Below are 19,096 nucleotides of genomic sequence, written 5' to 3'. Positions count from 1 at the left end.
TCTTTACTTTTAACTAAGTGCAAACATGTAGTCAGTCCATTTTTAAACACATGTATCTGTTCTACTAAAGATGTGTGTACTTTTGCCATCTCTGATGATCTCATTTGTCCCAACTAATGATTTGATGTCTTTATAACTGATAACACTATCTGCTCAATGACATTGCTTAAGGAAGCAGGCATTCGTAGAAAGAACATTCACAGAAATTTGAATGTGAATATACAACGTAGTTTAATTGTTTAACGACTTTCACGCAAAATGACCCATTAAATTAAATATGCCCGATTTTACACACATTACAAAACTCATCTTACAGCTCCAAAATCCAAATTAGTTGATCTTGTTTTAATATTTACATTTACAATTATTTATCAGGAAGAATCTTTTAATTACAGTACAATTTGATGATTTTATATCATTTTTATACATAAAATTTACTATAGACACCAATATGGGATGATATCTCGTCATCTATACTCTAGATTTGTAAACAGAAGCGCAATCAGGGCGACAGGGCAAAACATCAGTTTGTAGTGTACAACCGCATCAATGCAACATCAACTGTTTTGGTTGAACCAGTCTCACCATATGACAGTTGCGTTATTTAGACATGATGATGAATAAGCAGAATGAATTAATAATAAAGAGTGGGATGTGTCCCACACAAGTCCAAGCAAGAAATAACTTGTTAAATGGGTGTTAAACGTGAAGTTTTGTTGGTGATGGTTGCTAAATGTTCTCTTGGACCCAGAATGTTAGAAACTGGTAACCATTGACATCCATAGTAGCAAAAAGCAAATAATATGGAAACCGATGCATACAGTTATCCAACATTTTTCTAAATATTTTCTTTTTTTGTTTAATCGAAGAAAGGAAGTCAAATAGGTTTGTTAGAAGTGAAATATTCAGATTTTATTTTTTCAGGTTTGGATGAACTATAGGCCTGTAAATCAGAATTGATGTGTTTTAAAATTAGTGTGTAATCAAACTCATAAATAAAAAAATCTTACATTTTTTAATGCCTAATTAAATTATGCACCTTTAATTTAGAATAAGTGCTTATTGTTTGGTCATGAATACCATTGAGATATTGTTACTGTGATATAAAAAGACGTGTACTCACACAATCAGTGATGTTAAACACTGGACTGACGATCATATCTTAAGAAAATAAGTCATCAGTCTCAACTGTGGATACCATGTCTGATTGTAAACACAAGCCTCACATCTGTGTTTGTGTTGCTTTCTGGGTATTTTTGTAGTCTTGTGGGACTGTCTGGAACAGACCGAGAGACTTCAGTGGTCAATGTGTCGACCGAAATGTATGCTTTACTTTTGATTTACACAGGCATTGGTGTATATTTACATTTTACTGCTCCTCTGTGATCATAATGCTCATCATGATCAGTGTGGCACCATGTAAACTTGCATTTCCATCTATTTGTTTTAATTATTTAGTTGTGCTTGCAAAGTCAAGGATAACTATTATTTCTATAGAGTAAGGCGTTTTGAATCAAGCCATTGAGAAACTACCCAAACTCTGAACATTTGACAAGCACATAGCAAACAGATTTTCATGATACATTAGTAACTGCATCTTAAAAGGACACGCGCACACACACACACACACACACACACACACACACACACACACACACACACACACACACGCACACACAAACACAAAAACTTTTCTGAAAGATTGTTTGTTTTGCACATAATACAAAACTTTCGGATAAGATGTTAACGTCTTTCGGATGAGACTTTAAACCAAGGTCCTGGCTCTCTGTGGTCATTAAAAAGCCCACTTCTCGTAAAAGAGTAGAGGTGTAACCCCTCCACCAGCCCTTACCCATGGCCTACAAGTCATCCCAATCCACCAAACTGGTACTATCACTGTCTCTCCGCTCTTCCTATAGCTGGTGTGTGGTAAGCGCACTGGCGCCGTTGTCCAGTGACTGCCGTTGCATCATCCAAGTGGATTCTGCACACTGGTGGTGGTGTGGATTGACCCCCCTTGTGATTGTGAAGCACTTTGGGTGCATACATGATAAATGCGCTGTATAAATACACATTACATTACATTAAGATGAATTAGGAATTAAATTAGTAGAAAATTGGTTCATGTAGCTTTTCTTTTTTGAGCTGGTTTAATCTTCTGTGGTTAACCCAGATTGTCTCGATGTCACAGGTTATGAAGTTGTAGTTGACTATAGTATTGAGATTTTCATATGTTTCTTTACTTTGCATAAACAATAGAAGTCTTATATGGAAGGCAATATATATATATATATATATATATATATATATATATATATATATATATATATATAATCTGCAATCAAACCATTACATGAATCCTTCACAAACAAATATCCAGTGTTTGTTACACATTAATATATCCCAATGTGCCAACTTGTCACATACACTGAAAAAATGCTAAGTTCCACACAATTCCTTCATGTTGTGCCAAAACAAATTGATTATGTTTATTTTATTTAGTACTTTTATATGGATTAAACATAAAACAATTAAGTTTTCCCCCAAAAAAACCTTAATAATTGTGTTGATTCAGCTGATTCCTAAATAAGCAGTTTGAACACATTAAAAATCCTATTTTGAGTGTGTGCATATACTCACAAATCCTGAAATGCCATTGGCTGTTGTGCTTGTTGATGCATTGACATCATGTGTTTAGTTTGACAATTTAGGCCCTTATTATTTTTTGCCTTCAGTACACTTAATTATTAGCACCATCATGTATTGATTTCTTATGACGCACAGTTTAAAGATGTAAGACTGCATGGCACGTAAGTGAATTCTCTTTTATGTACTCTACATTTTTTGATCAAATTAATTAATTCACTATGTTATATCTTAAAAGGGATCGACTATACAAAAACCACTTTATAAGGTGTTTCAAGCACTGAAAGCTTCTATTAGTAAAAATGTATTATATTTATTTTTTATAATCTCACTTGATTAAAACAGTCTGCAGAAACACTTTGATTGACATTCATACTTTCTACGTGTCATCAGAGATGAAAAGCTCCGCCCATTAGTCATGATCACTCCCTCATTAGCATATAACGTCAGTCTTGTTTTTGAATCTGCCACTATGCTGACAGTCATCTGTAGCTCCACCCTCTTTTGAAAAGAGCACAATCTCATTTGAATTTAAAGCAACAGTCACCAAAACGCAAAAGTTAGGATCAAAGCTTAAAAGGGGCAGATTCAAAGAGTTATAAAACATTATTTGTGTGGTATTTTGAGCTTAAACTTTTTATACACACTCTAGGGACATCAGAGACTTATTTTACATCTTAAAAAGGGCATAATAGGCCCCCTTAAAAGCGTATCGGTGAAGCCAGCTTATATAAACACCACAAAAAAAGCATTAGAAGCTCAATCAATAACATGTTAATATATATATATGAATGAATGTTGGTAAACACTGTATAGCGAGCTTACAAATCTAGTATAGTTGATGGAGGGCAAAGTGAAAAACATTCGAATGCATTTTAAGCTGGTTTAGCTCTGTTTGATTTATTGTTGTCTTTAGCTTTACCAAAGGGTTAGTCTAGTTACTCTACTACTATGATATGCTATGCAGCACTGAATTTATAAATATATATTACTTTTAAATTTATAAGTTGGCACCCCTACCCAGTAGGACAAGTTTTGTATGGGAAAGCATGGTAATTTTAGACGTTAGACAGACTGTGTAATGGTACAGCTAGTTTTATCACCGCCTTTATAATGTGTGTGGTCAGTGGAGAATATCTCAGGACAGGCTGATCTCTGACATTTTGAGAACATTTGTCACATCGCGGTGTTCTTTACATCTTCATGCCAGTCGTGACTCCAGCTTTCGTGGTCTTGCAAGACGGGTGTATTGGCAGACATCGGTACTGAGAAAGCGTCTGTATGTTGGGTGTGAGCAGGCCATCGTCTCTCTGTGGGACGGGTCTGTGGGACACAGACTCGGACTGTTCTCTGACAGGGCAGGGCTTTTAAACGGGCCATCGTCTTGCGTTTTTGCAGGCTGCATCACTCGGCGACGCACATTCTTGCTCTTTTGCTCTGAATGGACGGCTTGTATGAGCTGCAACCTGAGCTTGAGCCTTCGAGGAGCTCCCGCACACACATATTCATTCATTATGACCACGTCTCGTTTTCTTCATCACCATCTTGTGCTCTTTTTCTGGCCAGTGCCCTTTAGAGTCGGATAATCTTTGATTCAAACGGTGTATTTTTGGTAGTAGAGAAGTTGTAATGGAAAGGTTATTAGCTTTGGGAGTATAACGTTGCATGAGAAACTTTCTTTTTTTCTGTGAGAACAAAGCTACTGGTAAAACAAAGGGAATTCGAGAGCACAGCTTAGATGCATTTTCTCTCTTTTATCATTTGTAACATTTGAACAATCGACCATCTGACACTTTTCCAAATGATCAACTAGAAGTCAAGTTATTTGTTGCACTTATAACTGGGATCCACGACAAAACTTTAGTCCGGTAGTGTATTGATATCGAAATATTAATATTGATATGTTTTGATATATTGCCCTAATTTGAATCCATCTCTTGTGATCACTTGCAATGCAAAGTACTATTAAACCAACAACAATAAAGCAAGCAAATGATTTGGTACAAACACCTTCTTTTAATGCACCTGCTCCCTAAATGTCCCATAACAATCACATGTAAGAGGCGTTTTGTAGCTGTTTAATAGGATTAAACCATGCTGTGGAAGCGATTAGATTTAATGCATTTTCAATGATTTCTGGAAGTGGTCAAAAGTTTTAGCCCCCATTCAAATTCCTGTATTTCTATTGACGATAGTGCGGCTTTATACCAGGTGTAAACGAGACCGTATTTGCTCTGCGTGTTTACATCCAGCGGCCTTTATGGTCACTGTTGTCCAGATTGCAGTAAAGCCATTTCCTGAACCCCTGGAGATACAGAAGTCACTCATACTCGCTGTAGATCACTGTTTGCTGGGGGATGGAAGACAGGGCGACCCTCAGCCTGCAGGATGTGTTCGGTCTTGTTGTGAATTTATTGCACAATCACTTTTTAAAACCTCTTCCGCTCTTATAAACTGAAGATGAGACACATGTGGTGCTCGTCCACAACTGTTGCACACCAGAAACTTGCTCAAGAGCCAAGCAAATTCGCAAGACTCTCACAGAGGGTGGAGTGACTCATGGAAAAAGTGAAGGACTTCTGCGGGGATTTGTCTTGGCATCTGTGAGATTTTGCAGTGTGACCTTCATCATAAGGATACACAGCTTTTCTCATACTAGAAATATGCGGTGCACTCTCCAATGATTTTTCATGCTTGTTCAGACTACTTACTTGAAATGAGCTGAAACAACACAATTCTTGATTTTTTTTGGGGGGGATTTTAATTGTTTTATGTTCAATCTACTTAAATGTGTTATGATAACTTAATGGATTTGTGTTGGGACCACGTGAATGATTTGTGTGGAACCCTGCATTTTTTAAGTTGTAGGATTTGCGCTAAAAATGGCTCGTTTATTGACTTCAAAGAGTGTAACATAAGCCCCTTTCACACAGTGATACCGGTAAATATCCGGAAAATTTCCGGAAAGACTTTACCGGTATATTAAAAAAAGCGCTGTTCACACAGGCGAGGATGTTACGGAAATTTTCCGGAAAAGAGCATTCACACATCCATCCCAAAATACCGGTAAATTCTGACATCATTCACCACAAATGAGCTTTAAACGGCTGCGCTTGTATTTGTAAACATTTGACTAAATTACAAACTCTGTGGATGATCAATATTGTGAACAACTTTCGCAGGATCACTTTCTCATGTCGAGATGTTCATAATATGTGCGTGTGCCGGCGCTCACAGGCTGTTCCACAGGCACACACAAAGCTTGAAGGTAAACAAACAACGGCTTATCATAAGCATCTCATCGATGATTATTTACACAGTTGGCATTAAGAAGAACATATAAACGTGATCTGACTAACTTCTAGCAGCTAAAAGTGTCTGGAAAAATATTCGAAGGCTTTTATGCTCACAAACCGCGCGGACGTAAATGCGTCTGACTGTTGTGATTGGCTAAAGCAGACGTCTCACGTCAGCACGTTCTAGACGTGCACGCGCTTATTACGGAAATCTTCCTTCTGCATTCACACAGCGCAGCATTCCGGCAAATTACCGGTAATGTTACAACTTCTCTTTCCGGAAAATAGCCAGAACGAATTTACCGGTATTTTCAAAAAGGACCTGTTCACACATACAACCTTTCCGGAAAATTGCCGGCAATTTTCCGGAAAGGTCTGTATGTGTGAAAGGGGCTAGTGTAATTGTTTCAACAATGTGAGTTGTTGTTGTTGCTCATAGATATATACATTAGATGTACCGACCCTGTTGTTGTCTATTGGAAGGAATGTGTCAATAGAGCCGCCATTTTAGTACAGGGTAGCGCTCCTTTGAAATGAATGCGGGACCAAGCTGCAGTGGAGGACTGTGGCCATCCAAAGCCAGAGAATTACACATATATACATATATCCGGGAGTTTTCCCAGAGGTCAGTATGAATTTTTTTTTTTTTTAACTACAAAATTATAATTTTACGTCACTTTTCTACATTGATGGATCAGTGATCGCACAGGCATTCCTGACAAAAAGCTTGTGTTTGTGTGTATGGAAATGTACTATCCACCCTCCCTGTTAAATTGGATCTAATCCGTGTCCTGAAACACACCTCCTCTCCTGCTTTTACTTCTCATACTGACAGAGGGAGCGATTCGTTTGTGATTGAATCTTCGTTATGAACGACTCGTTCACTAGCCAACAGTAATACAAGTTTCTGGCAGCGCAGCATCTGGTTGTCATAATTTATTTGTGTTGTTTGCTGATTTTATTCAACAAAACTAGCATTATCCGACTATTTAGTGTGAGTCCCAAAGCATCAAAGCTTTGCTTTGCTGAATGCAGTAAGTGACTGTATTATCATTAATATTGTACCTGTTTAGCACAAAAGTTCATAACATACAAAAACATAAACTAAACCTTTCCTTATGTAATGTTCTGCCTCTGTGCTTTGTTTTCTTTGTTGGCTCGTTACTACACCAATAGACAAAAAAGTCCAGCATCTTCACGTAGTAACACTGTCTTGACTAGTGCGGTTCAATGACATTTGTCCTGGGAGCACTGTACCAATGTGGCAGCGCTATTGATCATGCTCAGGGTCCCTAAGTGATATCTAGTGTATATGTCTATGTTTGTTGCGGAGTTATGCAAGATAAATAGAAACACATCTTGAGAGTGCAAAACAATACTGAGTTATCAATCCTTGAAGGAACTTTGTGAAACAGAAAAATACCCCCTTCTTTTAATATTTATAAGAAAAAAAGGTCACACTTTATTTTAATTTGTAATTCACGCCATTAACAATTTATTAACATATAGACTTTTAGCTCAATGAAGCTGCTCATTCATAGTTAGAAAAGTAGTGTAAATGGATGTTTTTACTAAATATACTGATAAACTATATTGAAGCAATGTCAAACAAAGGTCATTTTTATTGTTGACGTAGTTTTATGCAATAGCATGACATATTTCAACAACGAAAATAATCTTTAAAAAGAAGCCAGAGCAGAATATTTCCGCACCTTAGAGTAATGCTACTTTAATTAATCATTTATTCAATAATCCATTCATAATTAGAGCCACTTGCTTTGTTTCTAAAGGAATCAACTGTTTTGAATGAAGAGTGAATTCTCTAAATTAGTGGTTCAGTGAATCGCTCATTTAAACAGGGTGTTTTTTTCATTATATCCAGCAATTAGTAGCATAAAACAGGCAGTCGACAGAAATCTTGAAATGAGGACTCTTTGTTTTTTGGGTTAACCATTTTTTCTTCTTCTTCATTGGCCACTCAACTGCTTAAAGTAACGTAGATGTTTTGCAATCAATTTTATTTCCTTTATTCAGATTAGTCTGCACGTGCTCTTTGCTCCCTCCAAATCTCTCAAAACAATTCATGGAATTTGAAGTTGACTCCAGCGTGATGATTATTTATGATTTGATTATGCATTACATGATAAAGACGGGAACATCAGCTTCTCTTCAGTGTAACTTTATCATGCAACTTTACCCTGTTTAGTAGCGTTCAGCTGTTTTGAGGCACAACAGTTTGCCAGTTTGTCATTACTCTCTATACAAACGGCCTGTAAGACAGGTTGACTCTGTATTTGGGTCAAAGAGACCCTTGTATTTTACTCAAACAAGGCCACCATGTTAAGGTCACTCTGTGTTGGCTCTTGTTCTTAAACAAATCACTACCAAATAATCAGACATTTCTTTCTGTGATCTCAGCTTTGTTATTTATTATTTGTAAAATGCACTGAGTTATTTGCAGTCCTTTTTGCAACAGTTTTACAAGATTTCTGTTTTTTTCATTTCATGATTTATTCAATATGTTGTGAGGCTTGTGTGATATCAACCAAAAAATATATATATATATATATATTTTTTTTTTAAAATTGATAATGAATTTTTTTCTGAGTGTGAAAAAATCTAATTATTTCTGTAATTTTTTGTGCTTTATTTATTTATTTATTTATTTACTAATTTAAGTATATATTTATATATTTGCTTATTTATTTATTTACTTTCTTTATTTATTTACTTAATTATTTATACAGGTATTATTTATGTATTTATTTATTTACTTACTTATTTAAAATTATTGATTATTTCTTTTGCGAATGTATTTTTGCGCTGGTCCTGTTTTTTAAATTAATTAATTAATTAATTCATTTATTTTAATTATTTACTTTTATTTATTTATATTTTTAAATGATTGTTCATTTCTTATCTGGATGCGTTTTTGTGCTGGTCTTATTTTTTACTTTTTTAAAATATATTTTAAATTTTATAATTTATTAAGTAATAAATTATTTAACTTTATTGATTTATTTATTTTATTGATTGATTATTACTTTTACGAGTGCATGTTTGTGCTGGTCTTGTTTATTTATTTATTATTTTTTGCTTTGCTTTTGTTTTGTTTTTAACCTGCGAATAAATGCAAAAATATAAAGTAAATATTAATATCTAACATTTGCAGCCACACTTGTGATGTAGTCTCGCTGTATAGGTTTATAATTTTTTTTATATATATATTTGTAAGCTACAGTATAGTTAAGTCCAGTTAAAGGCTTAACTATATCATAGCTTATAAATGTAAAAGAAAATAAACCTATACAGTAATTTTTTTAAACTTCATAACTTCTAACTGCATTCTAATAGTGACTGACATATAATAATATCAGCTTGCACATCGTTAAAACAACAATTACTATAATGATACCATAAATATCACACTCTCCTAGTACAACAGCAGCCAAAAACAGAGAAACGACATGCTGGATTTCCTCAGCTCTCTGATAGCTCTACAGTGTTCCAGTCCAATGTAAATAGTGTTTTATATCTGTGAGTCAGGTCCAACAGTGTATAAAGGACAAGGTCCAGCTTCGCGGGTGCTGATCTTTGGCCTGCATTAGTTTCGTTCCTCACATCTGTTTTGCTGTTTAAAGGATTGCGTCATCTTCCTCTTCCTCCACACACATTCACAGCCCCCTTGAGGAAAAAAATGGTCAGCCTCTCTGTCATCAGTTGAGCTGCTGCTCCAATAACTGCTCAGATTCTCCAGCTGAACAAAAATTCAGAAAGAGTCCAATTTCAGTACACTGACACCCCCCTGACGGAAACCACATGTCTAAAACACACATGTAGACAAAGAAGCCTTCACTCCCAGAATCCATATAGATGGATGCAGGACTCATATTGATGGAGTGTGGAGCACCATAAATTCATATGTTAAGTTTTATTATTATTTATTTTAACCAAATATTAAACTGTAGTTTTTGTTTTTGTTTAAATCTTGATTTAAAATGCTTAATTTTATGTAGGTCACAAATAAAATTGTAGTAAGTGTAATATAAAATAATAAAAATGAAAAATAAATAAATAAATAATATATTATGAGTAGTTAAATATTCCCCTACTGTGCAATAAACATGTGCAATCCTGTCTGATATGCATTTGTACACAGCACCTTATAACTTGTATATTTATAACAAATCTGTACATTTAATTCATCATCCAGAGCTCCTTTGTCTAATTGCATCTCTGTTTAATGTTTGTCATATTTTCTCATTTTTATTTTGTGTTGTCACTTGTCACTTTTTGTACACTGGAAGCTGTATGTATGTATGTATGTATTTCGATGTATTTCAATATAATATTTTTGGTCATTAAATGACAGTAATTTACTTTTAAAATAATGTAATATTTGAAAAAAATAATTAAATTAAAGTTAAAATAATACAATTTATAATAAAATAACAAAAAATTATTTTAAAATGATTTTACAATTTAAAAATAATGTAAAAATGTTGCAAAATAATAATTAGAATATAATATAATCAATAATGTAGTAACTTTTATAATTTCGATAATTAATTTATTTATTTATTTACTGTACGTATTATTAAATAGCCTGATAATACTTATGGAAGCTCACAAAGAACCTCAGAATTCATATCAGCCATAATTGATGCATTTTAAGTACTTATTTTAGGGTCATATTAGCTTATTCTTCCTTTTTGTGTTACATGTACCTACTATAGTAATAATAGCAAGTAATTATGCAAAATTACAAGCAATAATTCTAATCTTGAACCTATAATATATGCATATTTTTCATTGCCACGAAGATATTTGGATGTCATTTAATAAAAGCACATGCTGTGCAATTTCATCAATTTATTGGTTCATTTTCCTTCAGCTTAGTCTCTTTATTCATCAGGGATAACCACAGTGAAATGAACTGCCAACTATTCCAGCATATGTTTGACATAGCGGATTCTCTTCCAGCTACAACCCAGTACTGGGAAACATCCATACACACTCATTCACACACATACACTACGACCATTTTACTTTATTCAATTCACCTGTACCACATGTGTTTGGACTGTGGGGGAAACTGGAGCACCCGGAGGAAACCCACGCCAACACGAGGAGAACATGCAAACTCCACACAGAAATGCCAAATGACCCAGCCAGGACTCGAACCAGCGACCTTCTTGCTGTGTGGCGTGTCGCCCCTGTGCAATTTCAATACACTACACTCCAATTCCATTTTCCGTACTTTAAAGGATCTGATCCCAGACCAGGCAATTAGAAGAGATTATTTCAATCCTTGAACCCTAGAAACCCTCCCGTCTGTCCTCTTCTGAGCGAACGCTCTCTTATATTCCCCTTTAGAGGCCAGTCGACACCCAGCAATTTCCAGCAATCATCATAATCATCTCCTCACACACTCGCGGAGTCAGATGTAATTGCACATCACCCGTGACTGATGCGGGAACGGCATAATAATACATCGGCCATAACTACATCTGTCAATTCAAATGGGTTGCTGCAGAGAATCGGAAATGACTGGTGTGATTACATCAAGAAACTGTTACATCACAAAAAAAAATATATGTAAATAAGCAGATTTCTGTATTTTGTGATTCATGTTTTTATTTCATCCCTCTTTTTTTATGCTTTTGAATTGCATTATGGGCCATTGTTCTTCCTTCCAGCAACTATTAACCTTGAGAAGCTCAAAAAGTGACGTTCATGAACATTTTTAATAGTTTTAAATGACATATCGTCCGGGTTGGTGTTGTGTTTTACGCCTCAAAACCCTTGTAATAAACTGCCAGTGCAATATTTCACAGGTTTATTTCTCTATATATTATTGTTTATGCATTATATTACTTGAAGCTACTAAAATGTCAATAAAATTCACATTAAAAGTGGACAGAGCTTATCAGAGTATTGTGATAATGCTATTTTTATATGATATGACATTTAAAAATGCTAAGTTTATTAGCTACGTTTTAAAATAATTTATTTATTCAACCATGTTGAAATAAACTGGTATTTTTCAGATCTAATTCAGACTCTCTCGAGATGCAAACATTTAGGCTGCATCCTAAATCGCCTACTACTCAGTAGGCACTGCATTTTAATTTGAACCTACTGCTCTTCCGTTAGAAAAGTACGTTCTATACAAGATGAATGGGAGAAGTATGAATGGAATGCTGTCGTGCTACATCCGCCATTTTGTCATGGTCATGTGACCTGCATGCGTCAGTTGCATCGTATCACTCCCATTCAGGAATTCACTCGTGGGACATCATGGGATAGCACAGCGTGCATAGGATGCACTCTTCTGAATCTCGCCAGAAGTAGTAAGTCATCCGGGTACTTCTCGCATACTGATGTTCGGATTGTATGAATTCGAACATACTACTCGGCTCGCATACTGATTTTAGCGTACTATATAGTATGGAAGTGTGCAGTTTTGGACGCAGCATAAGTCTTTAAAACATTATGAATGAGTAAAAACCTTAGCAGATATTCTGGCTCTGATTGGCTGTTGCCATTTTCCATTCTCGTCTCGACTCAAGCCATTACTTTCAGCATTGGGTTTATCTTTGGGCTGCTCCGGCCAATAGCAGAACAGCAACTACTTGGGAGGTGGATACAGATAGTTAGTCCCCATCTGATCAAATTTAGATCCAATGCATAAAATAAATGTCATTTATCAAACATGTCTGCAATAGGTACAGTATACTATAATCGCAGTAACGATAATTTTACGATATATTGTAGTGAACTGCAGATTCATTCGCTGCAAGGAGAATTTCACCTTAAAGGGACAGTTCACCCCAAAATAAAACAGTTCCTCATCATTTGTTCTCCCTCATGTGGTTTTAAACCTGTTTGTGTTTCTTTATTCTGTTAAACACAAAAGAAGATATTGTGAAGAATGCTGGATAAAGATAGTAAGACGCTACCTGATTGGTCGATTTTAGATCAACAACCAATGCATGTAATAGACGTAATTTATCACACGTCTGCGATATCTACAGTATATTGCATATACTGTGCAATTAATCAATTTTGAAAAAATCAATAAAAATTATGAAAAATTATGAAAATTTATGAAAAAATCATTAATCGAGATAAACGATTATTAACTTAGCAGCGAGAAAGACCGCATGCACAGTTTGTTTCATATTTTTATTCTGTTGTATTTATTTCTCTTTCCTTTGCAGGGTGGAAAACAACTGTATATATGCAGTTGAAGTCAGAGTTATTAGCCCTCCTGAATATTAGCAACTCTTTTCCCTTTACCCTTTTATTAAACTATTTTCAAAATACAAGCATTCAGATTCAAAGTGCAATTCAAAGACTTAATTAGTGTAATTAGGCAAGTCATTGTATAACACTAGATTCTTCTGCAGACAATCAAAAATATATATTGCTTAAGGGAGCTAATACTATTGACCTTAAAATGGGTTTCAACATTTAAACCTGCTTTAATACTAGCCAAAAAAACAGACAAACTAAAAAAAACAAATAAGCTTTTCTCCAGAAGAATACATAGTGAATACTGTTAAAATTCCTTGCTCTGTTAAACATCATTTGGGAAATATTTATATATATATATATATATATATATATATATATATATATATATATATATATATATATATATATATATATATATATATATATATATATATATATATATATTTAAAAACATCTGAGGAGCACTAATAATTTTGACATCAACTGATATTCGTGATAACAATTATGACAAAAATAATCGTGATTATGATTTTCCCCAAAATCGAGCAGCCCTATGATATATTGTACATCCCTCATCCTGAACTTCAGATTCATTCACTTGTTCATGCTACAAGGAGAAATTCATCTTAAAGGCACAGTTCATCCCTAAATAAAACATTTTTCTCATCATTTATTCCCCCTCATGCGGTTTTAAACCTGTTCGCGTTTCTTTATTCTGTTAAACATAATAAAGAAGATAGTGTGGAGAATGCTTGTTGCTGGAACACATTAATTTTCATAGTAATTAACTAAAATGACTATGGAAGTCAATGAGCGCCAGCATCTAGCGTTTTTCTAAATATCTTCTTCTGTGATCAACAGATAAAAGAAACTCCAACAGTAATAAATGATTCATTTTTAAGTGCACTGTCCCTTTAAGTGGCTTTAGAAATGCTTGCCGTTTTTCTACTATGGTTTATTTGGCCGATGAAGACATTCCAGTAAGGCAGATCTTTGCCAAATAAGTTCAAACAAGGTCTTTTTGGAGAACTGCTTACATGAACAGATGCTTAATGTACTGTTGGAACACCTGCATTTCTTTTTGGACATCCAGACGTTTTCTCACCATTTTCGACACTCCAGACCGATCCGCTGTTGAGTAACACTAGTGGAAAATACAGGACAAGGCATTCCTGAGCGGCTTTGACATGCTTTCTCTTGTGCCCGCGTTATAATTGTTTCTCTCGGTTTTCCCTTGCTGCTTTGTTTAGCTGTTTTCGCTTGTCTGTTTTTTGACTTGGATCTGAGTCAGTCTGTAATTGATCCCATATGTGGCTTTTCCTTCCCAGACTCCACCTCTTTCCTTCCGAGTTTGCTCAGTTTGTGTCTGTTTAACTCATTTTCTGACGTCTTTGTTGGTGTCTGTGTTTTGTTTTTGTACAAACTTTTGTAGCTGCCGTTTTTAGTTGTCATAGTAATCAATTTAACTGAGGAGGTTTCTTACAGATAGTGTGGCAAATTTGCTAAATTTCTGAAATAATTAATTACATGTAAAAATCCACATAATATGGATTCTATTGATTAGTACTGAACTATGTATTAAAATCAAAAAAACAAAAATTAAAGACGACAATGTTTAAAAATTCTCATGGAACTGACAAAAAAGTTAATTTGAGAATAATGTAAAATTATAGAAATAGTTAAACAAATTTAAATTTACCATGAAATAGTATTTTTAATAATATAACAACTATATAATAATAATAATAATTATAGTTATAGGGGTTAATTATAGGGATTCCCAAGCTTTTCAGCCCACTACTCCAAAAATAACAAAGCCAGTGACTCGTGACCACCATTATTTGCACGCAACTGCTCACACACACCAATAGGCCTACATAAACACAATCACATTCATAACACAAACATATGCAGCAGTCAGTCCAAACAAATCATCTTTTTTATTTTGATTATTATTTAATATTAACCTCAACTAATGAGACTGTTGGGCACAATGTTTAAGTTACTTTACAAGTCTTTTCTTGGTTTAGTTTTGGAGACCGCCACACTGAGATCATCCTCCATGTTTCCTCGTGGCCTGTATTTGTTTTATATGTACGTGAGTGCCAAAAAGGTTTCAGGAAGTTTAGGCTGGTGCTGTAAAATCAAACTGCTTAAACTGACGCTGTCATTAATGTAACGTAAAAACCCCAGAGGTTGCAATCGAACAGTGAAAAAAATTATAATCTAAAGGCTGATGGCTTTTTATTTGCATGTCATATTTCTAATGTTACTATTTTTTATCTTCTGTAAGTTTTGGATTAACAGTGGTAACTTTAAAAGTTTATTCAAATTTATTAGATTTTTAGAAATCACCAGGTGACCTCCCTCTCATTGTCCCGCGACCCCCACTTTGGGAACCAATGATATTTACTGATATATATATATATATATATATATATATATATATATATATATATATATATATATATATATATATATATATATATATATATATATATATATATTTATTTATTTATATGTATATATATATATATATATATATATATATATATATATATATATATATATATATATATATATATATATATATATATATATATTTATATGTATATATATATATATATATATATTTATATGTATATATATATATATATATATATATATATATATATATATATATATATATATATATATATATATATATATTTATATGTATATATATATATATGTATATATATATATATATATATATATATATATTTATATGTATATATATATATATATATATATATATATATATATATATATATATATATATATATATATATATATATATATATATAAGCATTCGGTTAAGGGTGAAACTGTTTGCCCTCCTGTGAAATATTTATCCTTTTTCAAATATTTCTCAAGTAATGATATTTAAAATATTTAAGGTATTTCTGATAATATTTTTACTTCTGGAAAAAGTCTTTTTTTTTTTAAAGGTCAATTTTATTAGCAATAACATTAAAATATCAATGAAAATAAAATATACAATAGAAAAATATCAAGTCAAAATCATGTACTGTCATTGCAGCAAAGATAAAAGAAATCCGTTATTAGAAATGAGTGATTAACTAATATATTTTTCCTAAGCATCTAACAAGTGTTAAATTTATTCTTGTCTTATTGTTTAACGTCAAACAATATGTTTAATATAAATAAATCAAATGTTTTTTTTTCTTATGTTGAAGTGTTCATGCAATTGAAATATTTGCTTTAGCTTTGCATGAACACATTTTATAAGCAATCACATCACATTTAGTCTCAGTTCTAGATTGTAACGCTTCTCTTGCAATATCCCTTATACGCTAAAAACTTAGTGAATGAAACATTTTTCTGTGTTCTCTACATCAGCAGTAAGTAAAGAAATTAAAGCCGCACATCGAGCTTAACTTGAATTCAGAACATTCCTGAGGAGAACACAGAACATCGCCTGAGGAGAAAAAAGCTGAATGTGGAGGAAACCTGTTGAGTTAACACCAGTGCTGCATTCAGTGATGAAACGAATGTCTGGAAGAGTTTGCAGCCTGTCTAAACCTGTTTGAGAAGGAGGAATATGGCTGGAATGCCAAGGAGAAGAAAACCTGCTGCTTTCTGACCTCAAAACACACCTGGATATGAGCAAGCCGTCTAATTGGCTGAGAGAAAGCATGCTGCGCTGTGATTGGTGGAACTGGGTACCCTGAAGGCACCAGTTTAGTTTATTCCTCCAGGCTGTGTGATCTGATCTTCAAAGAAATGTGCTGATGGTTTATAGTCTGTGATTAAAGTCTATTTAAAGGAAAAGTCCACCATGAATGAAACTTCACAGCTCATTTGCTCATCCTCAGGCAATATGGGATGAATTTTTTCTTTAGTGAAGCGTTTGAAGAGGATTTTTAGTTGGTCCTTGGTGATTCATAAAATGTAAGTCAAAGCAAATAATGATCTTTGTTTAAAGTGTTATTAGGACTGGCCTGATGTACAATATCAATTCAAATAAACTCTGCGCATATTTACTGGGTCTATCTGAGGGCCAATCACAAGGCAGAAATATGTGGCAGCAGCCAATCGGCACATTTAATTGAATCTTCTTCTTAAAGCCAGACACTATAAACAGACAAGTCTTCCTTGCTAAAAAATAATAATGTTTTGTAAGTGAATGTTTTTTTATTTCTCTTGTTGTGCAGCACTTCACGGACCTGCTGGATGATTTGTCCCAGGAGGCTTTGCTCGGGCAGCTGTTGAGCGACCCGTTTCTGTCGGGCCGTGGAGATGCGATGGACACTGAGGAGGAGCTGACCCGTGCGTCTCCAGTGCCACCACACATCCAGGCTGAACACAGTTACTCTCTGTGCGGAGACTCACGCCCACAGTCGCCGCTCTCTCATTTGCCTGGAGAACCCGGCAGCGACGCTGGTGAGATTTTGGGCCAGGATGCACATCTGGATTCATTTAGTCTGAATTATAAAGCAGCCAGTTGACAGACAATAATGATAAATAAACTAATTAGTGAGAGAAAAATAAACTAGTGAGAGAAAATTATGAATACAGATAAAAATAGATTATTATTATAATTATTATATTATAAAATATATCTACAACAATATTTTTATGTTAAAATAATTTTGTTTGGCCCATTTATTTCATGTCCATTTTTAAATCAATAATTCAATGGTGGTATTATTATTATTAGTAGTAGTAGTACTAGTAGTTGTAGTTGTAGTACTGGTTTTATTATATACATGTAGATAGGTAGATAGATAGATAGATAGATAGATAGATAGATAGATAGATAGATAGATAGATAGATAGATAGATAGATAGATAGATAGATAGATAGATAGATAGATAGATAGATAGATAGATAGATAGATAGATAGATAGATAGATAGATAGATAGATAGATAGATAGATAGATAGATAGATAGATAGATAGATAGATAGATAGATAGATAGATATACAGCTTAAAGTGACATGTAATTTCTTCACCAGGTTAATTAGGTTAACTAGGCAGGTCAGGGTAATTAGTCAAGTTATTGTATAACGATAGTTTGTTCTGGAGACCATTGAAAAAATATATATTGCTTATAGGAGATAATTAGTGACCTTAAAATTAATTTAAAAAAAAATTATTCATTTAAAACTGCTTTTATTACTGCCAAAAAAAAAACAAATAAGACTTTATCCAGAAGAAAAAAAACATTATCAGACATACTGTGAACATTCATTTACTCTGCTAAACATCATAGATAATAACACAGAGAAAACCGCAGTTTAGCGCCCCCTGTTATGTTTGAAACGGCTAACGTCATTGCACATTTTAGCCAGTTCGAACACAGACCATTATCACCCTAGGTACACTAGAGGGCGCCTCTTCATCTAAGTATCTACAGGTAGATGGCATCAATTTATTTCTTATATGTGGGAAATAAAACATTAATAATATGTGTAACGACATGATTGACATTTATTTGTTTTTTAGGTTATAGGTCAAAGGTCATGTGTGTGTGATAGATAGATAGATAGATAGATAGATAGATAGATAGATAGATAGATAGATAGATAGATAGATAGATAGATAGAGATATACAGATAGATAGATAGATAGATAGATAGATAGATAGATAGATAGATAGATAGATAGATAGATAGATAGATAGATAGATAGATAGATAGATAGAGATATACAGATAGATAGATAGATAGATAGATAGATAGATAGATAGATAGATAGATAGATAGATAGATAGATAGATAGATAGATAGATAGATAGATAGATAGATAGAGATATACAGATAGATAGATAGATAGATAGATAGATAGATAGATAGATAGATAGATAGATAGATAGATAGATAGATA

General features: G+C 33.7%; 1 protein-coding gene across 1 annotated transcript in view; it reads left to right on the top strand.

The window, feature by feature from the left end:
* creb3l2 (cAMP responsive element binding protein 3-like 2) overlaps positions 1–19,096 on the top strand; it is a 40,722-nt gene that overhangs the window by 6,235 nt on the left and 15,391 nt on the right. Inside the window, 1 exon segment of the mRNA NM_001080651.2 lies at positions 17,420–17,648. Coding sequence (NP_001074120.1) covers positions 17,420–17,648 — 229 coding nt within the window.

The sequence above is a fragment of the Danio rerio genome, chromosome 4 (genome assembly GCF_049306965.1).
Source record: "Danio rerio strain Tuebingen ecotype United States chromosome 4, GRCz12tu, whole genome shotgun sequence".
Lineage (NCBI taxonomy): Eukaryota > Metazoa > Chordata > Actinopteri > Cypriniformes > Danionidae > Danio > Danio rerio.
This window is presented reverse-complemented; position numbering and strand designations above follow the sequence as displayed.